The following is a 13,656-nucleotide window of genomic DNA, read 5'->3' as shown; positions in this document are numbered from 1 at the left end:
CCCCCCCAGGGTGTTGCTGAAAAAGCACACTTCCTCTCTCAGCACTTGATGAAACAAACAAATAAAATGATCAGTGCCTACAAAACCTTTCTTCCCCACAAGCTTGTTGTGGGGAAGCAGAAAAAAGAAAATAAGAATGCACAACATATTCCAACAAATTTCATCTGGCAGATCTCTAAGCACGACGACAACAAAAATCACTCGTAAAATGACGAATGGAAAGAAGAGAAAAGAAGAGAAATGAGGGCAGCGAGCCTAACGCTACACCTATTTCACAGATTCGACAATAACGGATCTACATGTTTCCGGTTCCTTTTACAGAAATAAACATGATGAACGAGGAGATGTGTATCTATGCTCCATGCTCTATATCTGCACATTAGGGTGTTGAAAAGCCAGAACAAAATTACATGCGAAAAAGAAGGAAGAATCATTTACAAGTTACCAGCATGGAGTTGACAACATGCATGATAACACGAATGCCAGAGAGCTCAACAGGAGAGATCGTTTGCGAGCTCCGTTGGTGGTTCAATATCTGGTACACCTGTTCAAAGATGGGTCTTATGTGCATCGCTATCATCGGGTCCGTGGGGTTTATGGCAGCAGCCACATCGGTCATCCATGCAATTTTCAGGGATCTATCGTTGTTGATATCACAAGCTAGCTGTTGCAAGAGAGACAGCAGTACTCCATGACTTAAAGCAAGGGGATTTGACAAAATGGCTCTAAGATCAACCTGCCAAACAATTCAAAAGGAGGATAATATCATAACCCTTCCTAATTTAGAATCAGTAATTACAGACCACAGATCTGTTATGGACAAATTATCAGAACTAGTAAAGAAACAGATGCAGCCACAGCAGTTCTAATATATAAGCCAACTTTGATCATTTTAACAACGAGCATGTATAACCATGCAAAAAGATGGTAAATACCAGAATATGTAATAATCTTTTATTGTGGGAAAAAAAATGCATGCATAATTTTATCAGTATGCTATCAATTTGAGAACATCCAAAATTTTTAGAAGGTATTAATGGCAGAAGTTTTGCCAGTACCATAGCCAAATATTCAGCTTAAAGCTTCAATATAGGAAATGACTTAGTACAGGAATAACTCAACTTACAGGCTATCTTCTGTGCTGAAACGGAACTAGAAATTTTCTTGAGGGACAGTTTTAAATTTCAACTTTTAAATTAAATGATCTTTTTTTTTTTTTTTGGGTAGTATATCTGCATCTATCAAGGAGCAGATTGGTGAGAACTTTAATTTAACTATTTTATGATATGATGGATTTGTGATGAACTAAATGTTCGCTCCTTAATTCCACCCCTGCTTCTAAGAGTCAAGGTACAAAATATACCCAAAATTATGAATCTGCACTCCAAGCATCATGTCATATGCTACAGTTTGCATATTAAATATATGAATGTTCATACTGGATTAAAGATTAAATTACAATTTATCTAATACGTCCTTGAACTTCAAAAAGTATCTAATAAATCCTTAAAACTTTCAATTTTGTTTCCAATCGAACCCTAAACTTTTATGTCAAATAGGTGCTTCAACTTTCAAATTATATCCAACATATTTAACATCTTTTATATTAACAAGTCTCTTAGGCCTAAAATTGAATTTTATGTCGAATAGAATATTAAACTTTAGATATACGAAGTTTAAAAATGTTAAGTTAGACACAACATTCAAAGTTTGTTATTAGAAACCTTTTAAAGTTCGAGCACCTACAAAATACAAAATTAAATATTCAACCCCGTTTTGACATAAATTTAAAAATTCAAAAACTAAATTTATAATTTAGACACGGTAATAAATATGGAAGTCAACTAATTAAGGGATAGCAAGAAAAAGGATTCATCCTTCATAAAGCTTGAAAGGCCTATACAGTCCTAAAACTGCATTTCCAGATCAGAAGAGGGTGGCCGTTCAACATTGTACTGAAGATCGATGTGATAGCAAAGGAAGATAAATAAATCTTCGAAGATAACACTAGAAGAATGAAGGACAAACACAAGAAAAGTTGGAAAATGAAGAAAAATATATTATCACAACCACCAAGTTCACTTGTGCATGGACATGAAAACACATGCATGCAAAAATCAGTCATACCATAAATTACCTGAGAACATAACCAAGAGACAATGTTCACATCACTTCTCTGTAAAGCAGTGGTGAATGCTTCCTCATATTTCCTTTCTGATAACATTCTTGACAGTTCTTTTGTAGGATCCAAAGGAACCTCGACCTACAGAATATGTTGAGAATACATCAGATCAGGAGTAGGGGAAATACAGAGAAGAAAAGAGAAGAATGTAAACCTTCTCATGGTGAGCACCCAATGGTCCATTGCTTAGCTGGGTAACCAATGGATTTATTGAACTAGCATTTGCTCCTGCAGTTGCAAGGGCTATCAGTTTTCTTTGGCCTTCAGCCAATTCTCCACTCAAGGTCTGTGCCATTGTTGATGCTGAATTTATAGAATCCTGTATTCCATGCTTTAATTAATTAGTAGGTGGAAAACAACAAAGAATGATTAATAAAATTACCAGACGCTATGGTGAATATAGGTGTCAAATCATGCTAATCAAATACCATCACCTTCAACCTTCAAATATGCCTAATAATTTAATTTAGCTCAAGCCAGATACAAGAAATTCTAAAGAATCTAAAAGAAATCCACCATCCAGATATGCAAGAAAATTTAAAATCAAGGTGTGGCCTCGTCTAAATTCCAAAATGCAACCGCTTTTACGTTCAGCGTGAACCTACAAAAACAGGCTTAAATCTAAAATAATCACAAATCGAGAACAGATCCTGCAAGCAAAGCAAAAGAATATTTAAGGCTAGACATGAAACTCGGAAATTTACTCTCTAAAATCCATCCATCCTTTGGAAACTAAATACCAATTAATTTACAGAACAAAACCATATAAGGAAGACAACTATGTCACACTGCTCCAAAGTTTTAAAAGCATCGTGACATAACTTGATCACCACATTTTAAGAAAGAAGGCAGTAAGATGAAAGATGAGCTTCACCCCAATAAGAAGGTGAAACAAAGAATAATAACTGGGAGTAAATCTAATATATTCTATCAAGAGTTTCAGCACAGCAATTGTACCCTCAAAGTGAGTGCCAATGGAGAATGTGAAGAGTCAAAGTGCTGCTGAGCTACAGCTGAATGTTCAACCAGTCCTTTCTGAAAAGTAGAATCTACTTGCTCAAACATGGTTTTGCACGACATTTCGAAGGCAGGAATTACCGATGCTTCAAAACTAGATTTTAATGCATCCTGCATAAGAAGATTGTTACTCAAACCAAAACTCTCAACATCCAAGAGGTGCCAAGAAATCTTATCAATCAGTTCTAATAGATGCAGAACAACTAAAGAAAAAGTGACGTCGAAAATAAGTAAACCTGCAGAGCTTGCTTGCCAGAGGTTTGAAACTGCGCTTGAATTTGCCTAGCAACGGTAGCTTCAAGTTTTGAATTAACAGATTTCTCTAGTTGATTCACTGCCTTATCACCTACTCCTCTCTACATCACATAAGGCATGAATAAGGTCCATGATGAAAATGACAGGAGACGAAGAGAAGACATGCTAACAAATTCAAACCTGGAATGAATCAGTGATGGCAGAAGAAATTGTTTTCTCAATAGCTGGTGTTAATGTGCGAACCATAGCAGGTCCAATGGCAGCCATTTCCTTCTTCAAAGCTTTCTCTAAAAAGGCAGGCAAGTCCTTGTTCACAAAATTTGCAACTAGACTTGTTATCTTTTGTGTACTATCTCTCATCAATTTCTCATTTTTAGCATTTTCTTCCTGAATCCGAGCCCACAATGCATCATTATTCGCTTTCAAGGCCTTCTCCATGCTTCTACTAAGAGCTGCCTCCAGCCGTTTACCTTCTTTGGTCACTGGAACTGCAAGCGTCATCTGCATTTGCTTTTGCATTTCTTTCTGAGTGTTCATTATCTACACAAAATAACAAGAAATAATTAATAGAATAAAATTAGACAGGCAAAGAGCCATGCAAAATGCAATCAACCATCTCAAATAGTGATAAAATGATCAGAAAGGAATTACTCCCTCAGCAAGTATCATGAAATTTCTAAATTTAAGTCGATCATAGAATCAAACATTTTCTTTTATAGAGATGAAAAGATAAAATTGACAACTTCATTCTAAAAAATCTACCAACAATAACCTGATTCAACGTATCTTGGATGGCCAGAAAAGGAGACATCGCAGCTTCAGGTGGGGGAAGGCTTGAACTACCACAAGGTTCAGTGGAAGATTCATTAGAATTGAAAGCACTTGGAGATGGGGAAACCAAGCCTAAGCCTTGCGAGTTCTTCCCCTTGTTCTTTTTCCCCTTTGTATTAGGTGTTGTGATTTGCGGAGTCATTGATATAGATGAATCAGAAACCTTATCAGACACATCTTTGGCTGATGTTCTATCTCCCTCACCAGCTTGGGAACCTACCTCTGTGACCATTATATTAGCATCAACTTGTAGGGCTTCCTCAATGATATAACTTTCAGATGATAGTGCACAACACTCTCGGGCCACTTCCATACCAAGATCTGAAGCTTGAGAGCAGAAGTATTTTTCCTTGTTATGCATAGAAAGGTTCTGAGGCTCACCTCTACTACAATATTCACCATTCTGAGAAGATTTCATTTCACCTACCTCTTTAACCTCAAGCTCAGTATCTTCAACATCATCGTTAATAACTACATCCTGTATATTTGTCTCTACCTCACTCTTACCTTCAATGACATTAGGGGTTTCAGAGGAAGAAACAGCCATCAGTATCTCAGAGGGGGTAATCAGATGAGTCGGATGCTTAAACACAGTAGGAGGATTAAGGACATTAGACAAATCTTCCCGTGCAATTTTCTCCTCATTGTTTCTGGACTCATCATCCAAGGAAGACACTTCAGATAAATTTGTGTGTAATCCATCCATTTTTCGGTTGACTGGATAGTCATTACCACGTCGGTCACCAGCATGATCACTAACTGCAGTAATAGCCTCAAAGGCACCCACTGGACTTCTAAAACCAGACAGATTTCTAGACAAGCGAGGGCTCAAAGGAACAGGAGGTGCTGCAGCAGAGACAATGTCTGTGTTACTAGCTACAGGCGACAGTGTAACAGGTTTACATTCTGTATTTGCAATGGACGCTGCATCTTGAGAAGTGGTGGTTGCAGGATATCTTTCTGCACAGGCACTTTCAGAGCCATTGACTAGCACTGAAACCCTGGGAGTAGAACTGGTAAAGGGTGTCTCAGTTGGTTTGCTCCCAGAAGGAAACAATGCAGCCAGTCCTTCAATACCAGCAGAATCCTGTGAAACATTAGAATCTGCCTTCTCCAACCCCACATTGTCCAACGGTGGGGGTAAGCACTGAGATAAATCTAAAGCATACTGTTGTATAGCCTGTGTTTGTACGCAATAAACCTGGACAATATGTGTTAGACGGTCTAATATTTCACTTGTTCCAGTAAAACTTAAAATGGGCATTGTAACAGTGAACTCTGCTATGTAATCCATCCGTGTCATAGCTGGATTAAGACCATAATCCAAGTGAATTGCATATATAGCATTCTTCTTAGCATTAGCAAGTAAAAGAAGGCCCGCTTGAGATAATGCTACAATTTGATTAAAGAAAGCCTCTTCAACTTGACTTTCAGCTGAACTCTTCAACTCCAGGGTCTGGGTGCATTTCCATGATTCAGCATCGCTAGGAAGCAGCCAACCTTCCTCGCTAGCAGATGACCATATTTTCACTTCCCGGTTTAGAGGCCCCTATCAAGAGTTTTAAATGAGAGAGAATGCATTAGGGCAAAAAGGTTTACAGAAAATACATCAAACCAGTCAAATACTGCGAACATGCACAAATAGTGAGTAGAGATAAAGACTTATAATTTTATATTTTCTTCCTTTGTTTAGATAGAAAGTGATTATTCAGCCTTTCACAAACAGTGAGACATCAGGTGCCTATGACTTAGCCTGCCAGACCTCGTGTAAGCACGGAGAACTTTTTCAACTGAATTGAAGGGAGAAGTGCTTATACTACTTACAGCTGTTATGAGTATAATGTGATCGGGTCTGTTTGGAGCAGTCAAGAAAGTAGCCGCATTAACTGGTTGGCCATCATGCGGCCTCAAAACCAGCAAGGGTGATGCCTTGCGATCTTCCCAGATTTTGATCTATAATGTATGTATACACACAATCAGAAAAGAAGGAAGAAGCCATAAACAACAAGTTTTTTTTGCCAGTAAACATACATGACCATTGTCTTCAATACATGGATGATATAACATATTAATTTCCACCACATGACAGTAAAATATAATACAGAAGAAACTTTGAGCCAAGAAAAGAGAACCCCCTTCCAAAGCATCTACTTGATAGGAAATAAATGCATAGCTAGTAAACTAAAAAGAAAAGGACGATCTTTTTCTTCAGTTATTTATTGCAAATACTTGCTAGTTCCTGCAGGTATTTGCAAAATGAAAACATCACAAAGGTACCCGTCAGTAACCATCTTCAGAAATTCATAAGGATTAATACTAACCGTTCCATCCATAGATGCAGAAACCAATCGAGAAGTCATCCACTGGCACATGGATAACTCAGTCACTTCTCCATCATGCTTACCAACAAGCTGAACGCCATCAATCAACTTGTCGAGAGAAAATTTGAGAGGAGCTTCGGCAGAAAAGCTTTCACCCTTCCCAACTTTGGTTGTGTCAATTCTCAGAACAGACTTCCCAAATCCAACTACCAAAACTTCCTATACAAATTCACAACATTCACACATGGAGGTTTGAGCAACTGTACAGCGATAATTATAAACCATAACTAAAACTAATTATGAATCCACAGCTCTACATATGGATGTTAGCATTAAAATAATTATTGCCTGTTTATGACAATGCCAGCAAACTCGTGGATGCACAATTTCCTCCTCTCCTTCCATATGAAGGGAGATGACAACTTTCCCAGTGATTTGTGGTTTAGCTTCTTCATCAGGTCCCTCAGAAATCTTCCAAACATAAACTCGCCCACCTACATCAACACTGTATACAAGAAATATGCCATAACCCAGTAAAAAATCAGAAAAGGAATTCTTGGGGGGTTGAACCCCCTTCCAAGAAGAGAGTTTATAAAAAATAAAATTAAAAAATAAAAATAAATAAAAATAAAAAAAGAACATGGAGAGGGCAAAATAAGAAGGTCAGGCAGAAAAAACAGTTAAATTAGGAGGCAGTGAATAATTACCTAGCCAAAAGATGAACATCTTCTGCGAAGAATGCCATGTCAGTGACCCTCTGCATGAATAAGACATCATTGAAAAATTAAGAGGGAAGGAAGGCGAGTCAAAAAGAGGATATTACTAGTCGAGATTAACCAGAACCCATATAAATGGTAAGAATGCACACAAATGTAAAATGTAAGAACCATAACAATAATTTCAAAACCGCCCTAGGTTGGCTTGGTGGTCAATAAGGATATAAGTTAGGGACAGACAATTGTCACCTGAAAATAGTCAATGTGGCATGCATGCTAGCCCGGACACTCATGGATGTAAGAATTTATTTTTGAAAAAAAAAAAAAACCAATAGTTTCAAAAAATACCAAACCAAGGAATAATTATCACCTTATACTACATTGAAATGCGATTCTAAGAGAATGCTAGAGAGACATTTTAATCATACGTGGACTATAGTATAAAATAGACTGCACTTATATGAAGCCAAAGGAAGATAATTGGTACACATACTAAGTATCAAGCATTGCTGTTTAAGACTCTCAAAAATGCTATGCCATAATAGATGGTGAATTGTAGATTCACTAGCTCTCCAATACCATTGTTGGACCACTTAAAGGTTCTATTCTTCATTTTACAAAGGACAAGATAGTGTACAGATCACCGAGAAGGGACTTCATGGGAGTTGTGGTTGATGTAGGCTTGTGGCTTAAAAGTTAACAGCGAAAGGGGGTTGTAATTAGGAATGGGAGAGGAAAAATGTTTAACGGCTAAACAATAATCGCACAAGTTAGTTCAAAAAAACTATGGAGGGTGGAGTGTTGTGGCCTGCTAATAAGCAAAAATTCTGATGGATCATTCTAGGCAAGTGAGGCCAAATGATGGGTTACTAGATTACATAGAGAAAGCAGCTTGAATATGGATAACAGTCACAAGGAACAGTATAGTGAACCTTTTCACTAGTTGCATTAAAAAAACACAAAGAAAACTAGTGAGCAAAACAAAGAAAACCAGTGGTCCCAAAAGAAACTAAAGAAAGCCAAAGAAAACTAATCCCAATGCTATAATCAGCCAAACAAAACCGCACAGAAAACTGAAAATAAAAAGCGAGAACAACTGAACTTCGAGCAGCAACAAGGAACCAAAGAACAAGAATATCAAGAAGCCGAACTTCAAAATCGAAAACAACCAAGAGGCAAACAAAGAGCCTGAAGCCGCAAGACAAGAAAAAAAAACTTTTCAGCGAGCACAAAAGCACTGATCCAAAGACCTTGAGAAAGAAACAACTTTGCAACAAACCAATGATAGGAAACTGCAATAAATAATATTAAGCCCGACAACGAATGTCATTCACAAAAGTAGGAATTTCATGCAACTCAAGGCCACAAGCTGCAATAAGAGAATCAAATTTGCTTGGAACTAAGGAAAGATGAAGAACAGACTCGTTATCACAACCCTGAAATGAAGAAACTAAAGCTTCTGAAATAAAGAAGACTTGTTATTAATGATGGGCAAGACAGACTCCACACTACTCACATTGACCTCTGAATTGGCTTACAAAACCTCAATATCAAAAGGAGAATTAAAAAAAATTAAAGGATCTTTTGCAGAATGAATGACACCTTTGGTGAATAAAAGATTAGAAAAATCTGTAAAGATGACTTGATGGCTGCCAAAGTTGAGACTAGAGACCCGAGGAGGAGATGATTTTTTACCAGAGGAAACCACAAGACCTATAACCCTTTTCTTCAAGAATATCTGAGTCGTCATTAGGGAACACAACACGCTTTTTCCAAGAAGAATAACTTAGGAAAAGCCTCAATATCCCCCTCACTGGTTGGCAATGCAGATACGCAAAGAGAGATGGATAGGTAACCCAATCCATCGACTTCCAAAACACAAACCCTAAATATCAAAGCAATCAAAATGGGCTCAATAAATGCCCCATCTCCTGACTCAACAAATTCTACCACACCATCAACAGGAAGCACATCAGAAAATGGAACAGTACCATCACCAGAAAAAGGCAAAGGAGCTTGCCAAGGTGACCTTCCATCTTCAGTTACCATATTAATACAAAAGGGGTTCAAAAAATCACTAAAGTTCAAAATTCTTCCAAAAGATTGCAAAAGGGAAGAGGGATCAATAGATGTTATAACTCCAAACCTAGGAAAAGTGGTACCTAAAGAATGTGAATGTCAAGTGTCAATTATCTCCAATTTGCAAATGAAACTCTTCTTTATCACTCCCTTCTATAAACATAAGATTTGTAATTTATTCAAGATTGTAAAGAACTTCAAGGAAGCCACTAGTTTGAGAATCAATTTATAGAAATCAACTTCTTGGAGAATTAATATGAGCATAGGCCGCTAGATTGAAAGGTTTTCAACGGTGTTCTCTTTATAAACTATTTTATAATCTCTTTGAAAGTTATTTGTATGAACTGGGAAGTCTTTTATATTTCATAATTCTGCCTTTTATTTTCTTTTTATCTCCCTTGGGAGTTTGTATCATTGAACACTCTCTTTTCATGGATACAATGACAATTTTGTTTCTTACTAAAAACAGTGGGCAAAGAAGGTTGCTATGGTGTCTAACTATTCTTCCTACTTTTAGGTGCATGGTCTCTCAACTGGGACTACCTTTGAGGGAAATCAACAAACAAGAAATTTTTTTTTACCTTAGTTGTTGAAAAAAAACTAAAAGAATCATTTTAAACTAGATGAAAATTCTCACATCTAAAGAAGAAAGACTTACATCAATCAGAGTCACCCTTACTAGCTTTCCGACTTATTACTTATCCGTTTTTGAGGTTCCTAGCTGCATCACTAAAGAGATTGATAAGATTTTTAAAAATCTCATCAAGCAAGGGGCAAATTTGGGGCTATTATTGCCTTGACAAGTTGAATATTGTTGCTCTCATTGCTCTTCCTCTAAAATCAGCCTACAAAAGGTTCCACATAGGAAATATGACTAGAAGAAAATGACCATATTCCCACAAATGCCTTTGAGGCACTCCTTGAAGGTTGACTCCCAATGGCATGAAATGATAAAAAGTGAAAGTTCGGTAAATATTTTGGATCATTGGTTGCCAAGAGAAACAGGGCTAGAAGCTCCAATCCTCAGATGCAAATATCAAAATTCCTTGTCAATTTAGCAAACAATGTCACTTTCAACGGTAAAGGAGATATAGTTACGTTTGAGGTAGAGTGAAGATAATAGGATCCTGGTGAGGTCTCAAGTGACAACTCCCCCACAGATGTGTGATATTATAAGCCTATAACAGAAAATCAAATCACATTTGCTGGACAAGTGTTGGGATCAATATTCAAACGCTTGGTATCTAATAGTGAGGAAACTTAGAAGAAGAGGAGGCTGAGGATTGTACAGCAACAGTTCTTGTAGAGATGAAGGTAAATGCTATATCGAGTAGTGATGAAGATAAAATCATCTGGAAGTTGGAACCTTCACGAAGCTTTTTCCTGAAAATCTCCTCCAGAAGTTTGCTATGACTAATACCTCTCCTAAGAAATGGAGAAGGCTCTTCGATAATACAAATTTCCAAGGAAGATAAAGAGCCCTCCTTCAGACCACTTTGGCTTACTGCCTCTAGAGCTATTCTGTGAGTGGTAAGCTCGAAAGAAATAGGATGTTATTTACAAAGATTATGAAGATACTTCAAACGTTATGAAAAATATAGCTTCTGCAGCTTCTTTTGGAGCTCTTGGTCAAACCATTTTGTATCTATGTATTCTATTTAACTCCAATTGGAGCCCTTCTCGTGAGCTCCTGCAGGATGCCTTTTGGTAAAACTCCATACATCAAATGAAATTCTTGTTTCCACAGCAAAAATTAACAAGTAACTATTATAATGAGCCAAGTATTAGGATGCAAAACAATGACTAATAAAAAAAACAACAAAAAGATACCCAACTAAGCAGACAAAAAAAAAAAAGAAATTCATTCAAATTAAAAGAAGAAAAAAAAGTTGTAAGCCAAACCTTCTCATGGCCACGAAACAATGATCTTAGCGCAGTATTGATATTAAGAACTCGAATGTTCCCTTGTTTCAAACCATAGCATATATATGTCTTGTTGACCGCAATTTGACGCCCCAACACAAGCTGAGGATCTGAACCATACTTGGTTATTGGCGTGACTTCGAGCTGTGGCTGGATCTCTCCTTGCAACCGAACGTTCACATCATACACCACATGATCACCAACCAAATGCCGTCCTTTAGGAAGCTTACTGCTGGGCATTCGAACCGGCCCAGTAGGAGAAATGCCAGGATTGACCCCCTGCATCATTGGAATGGTAGTCATGATGGGAACGTTAGGAGGTGCTGGAGATTCAGGAACGCCCGATGAAGAAGACAACATCGGAGCAGAAGGCTGAGGAAGTTGATCAAGATTAGAGCCAGGGGCTCTAATCATCGCCATTATCCGAGCACCGGAGCTCTGAGCCGGATTGCTCTGAGGAACAACCATATTGACGGGAGGAGGAGAAGGCTGAAGCGGCGGAGTGGGGTAGGAAAGAGACCGCTGATGGTGAAGATTAGAGAACTGGTCCTGCGAGTACGGAACTTGATTGGGATGGTGAGGAGAATGGTAAGGGTGATGAAATGGGGCGTTCTGAAGTGGGTAAGAGAAAGGGCCAGTAGGGGGCGGAAAAGAGGAAGAAGGAGGCGGAAATTGAGGTGAATTCATGAGGGTAGGGTTTTGTGACGTCGGCGTAGGGTTTGTAATGGTGGGTTTAAAGAATTTCTGCACATCAAATGGCGGATTCGCTGGATTTGGGTTTGGATTCCCAGGGGAAGCCATGAAGAATCAGCTCAATTCGGCACAACCCAGATCTGCAACTCGTGAATTTCAGATCAATCAGGATGATTTTGGGATCAATTTTCGGAGTGGAAAGAATCTGGAAAACAGAAACAGAGAACGATCTGAAAAAGAGAGAAAAAAAAAAAAAACAAGAAACAAATGGGAGAAATAGAGATATCGAATCCGGTAATCTTAAGAAACCCAGACAAAAACCAGAAAAAAAAAAAAGTGAAGAGCGAAGCACCGGCGAGACCCGATTTATATACCTGATGAAGATGGACATGAAAAAATGATAATGAAAATCCCTTACAAATTTATTTATTTTTTAATTATCTAAAAACATTTAATTTTCTAAGTTATATTAAATTTAATTAATCATTTGATTTTTTAAAATTAAATTTATTACATACAAAATTAAAAACTTCTTAAATACTTATTATTTTATTTTGCCCCCAAATAATATTAAAAAAATCGATTCCATTGCTCTTTGGAATCAAAACGGCTCTTCTATAATTAATTATTTTCTCCAAATTAAAATAATATTTATTGACGTATCAACTTTTTTCTATATATATTTATGAGCAAATATCAAAATCATGCATGAATTAAGACGTTGGAATTAATTTAATAAGTGGATATTTCCACGTTAGTTATAATTTTTTAAAAAATTATTATCAAGTACGGGAGTTTTTGGATTATGAATATGATCCCGATAAATATTTTAATGATATTAATCAGTCGAAATTTTTTGCTCTCGATAACGTATTATAAATAAAAGACTTCCGTTCTTAATTTAAGATTAATAGTTGAAAATTATTTTTTTTAAGGAACATTTTATCCAAATAGATAATTTAGAAATAAATTTTTGGATAGATTTTAATTTATTTAGATTTAAATAAAATAATTAAAAGTGAAGTAATAATTACTCGAGGAATTTATTGAGATAGTATATGATGGTTTTTTATTTAAAATATTTCTTGTTATGACTCGAACATCTTCCTTGAACGAGGAATACAAAAATCTAAAAGAAATTTATGATTTAGTTTTATATAAACTCGTTGTATGAAATACCGTCACACATATATCTCCACATAAAAAATTTGGATCAAATTATTTGTAACTATTATAAAATGGATTGTATCAGTAATGTTATAAGGCACCCAACATTATGAATCATATATTATAGATTCTTTAGGTTATTACTCGAACATAATTTTACTTTATGTCAACTACATATAGCTTAAGATTACACCAATAAATTTAAATTATTATAAATAAAATTATCAAAATTATTATTAAAAAGTTGAATAATTAATGCTGAGAGCTTAGGGTATAATTCAAATAATTTATTAAAAAGTATTTAAGTTGAAACCTCTGACCTATCAAAGTAACTAAAATATCCTTACATACCATCTCTATCGTTGACAATCATCACTCATCAATAGCGACCATTGATATCATCCGTCAATTTCTCTGATGATCATCTCTAGCGACCATCACATACGCACAGATGAAGACCATAGTGTACCCT

The 13,656-nt window shown here is 36.6% G+C and overlaps 1 protein-coding gene across 2 annotated transcripts; it reads right to left on the bottom strand.

Annotated features, from left to right (window-relative positions):
• Positions 1-165: 165 nt before the first annotated feature.
• LOC111800789 (enhancer of mRNA-decapping protein 4-like) lies at positions 166-12,466 on the bottom strand. 2 transcript variants are annotated; one of them, XM_023684639.1, is made up of 13 exons: positions 12,392-12,466; positions 11,304-12,222; positions 7,314-7,363; positions 6,955-7,111; positions 6,607-6,825; positions 6,110-6,238; positions 4,227-5,834; positions 3,635-3,994; positions 3,436-3,555; positions 3,140-3,310; positions 2,337-2,501; positions 2,138-2,263; positions 431-736 (listed from the first exon to the last, which is right to left on the bottom strand). In XM_023684639.1, exons 2-13 carry the CDS (start codon positions 12,123-12,125, stop codon positions 431-433), a joined length of 4,233 nt encoding a protein of 1,410 aa, XP_023540407.1. In that variant the 5' UTR covers positions 12,126-12,222; positions 12,392-12,466. The 2 variants fall into 2 exon arrangements, with proteins under 2 accessions (XP_023540409.1, XP_023540407.1); XM_023684641.1 differs by lacking the exon at positions 12,392-12,466 and having other exon boundaries at positions 166-736; positions 11,304-12,125.
• Between the last annotated feature and the right edge of the window lie 1,190 nt (positions 12,467-13,656).

The sequence above is a fragment of the Cucurbita pepo genome, chromosome LG08 (assembly GCF_002806865.2).
Source record: "Cucurbita pepo subsp. pepo cultivar mu-cu-16 chromosome LG08, ASM280686v2, whole genome shotgun sequence".
NCBI lineage: Eukaryota > Viridiplantae > Streptophyta > Magnoliopsida > Cucurbitales > Cucurbitaceae > Cucurbita > Cucurbita pepo.
The sequence above is the reverse complement of the archived record's forward strand: the minus strand, read 5'-3'. Positions and strand labels throughout refer to the sequence as shown.

Excerpts from the sequence above, each read along its gene's own strand:
- LOC111800789 (XM_023684639.1), bottom strand. The coding sequence starts at position 12,125 with ATGGCTTCCCCTGGGAATCCAAACCCAAATCCAGCGAATCCGCCATTT. Across the intron at positions 6,239-6,606 it reads CTGCATCTATGGATGGAACG|ATCAAAATCTGGGAAGATCG; the intron begins GTTAGTATTAAT and ends CATACATTATAG. Across the intron at positions 737-2,137 it reads TCTCTTGGTTATGTTCTCAG|GTTGATCTTAGAGCCATTTT; the intron begins GTAATTTATGGT and ends ATTGTTTGGCAG.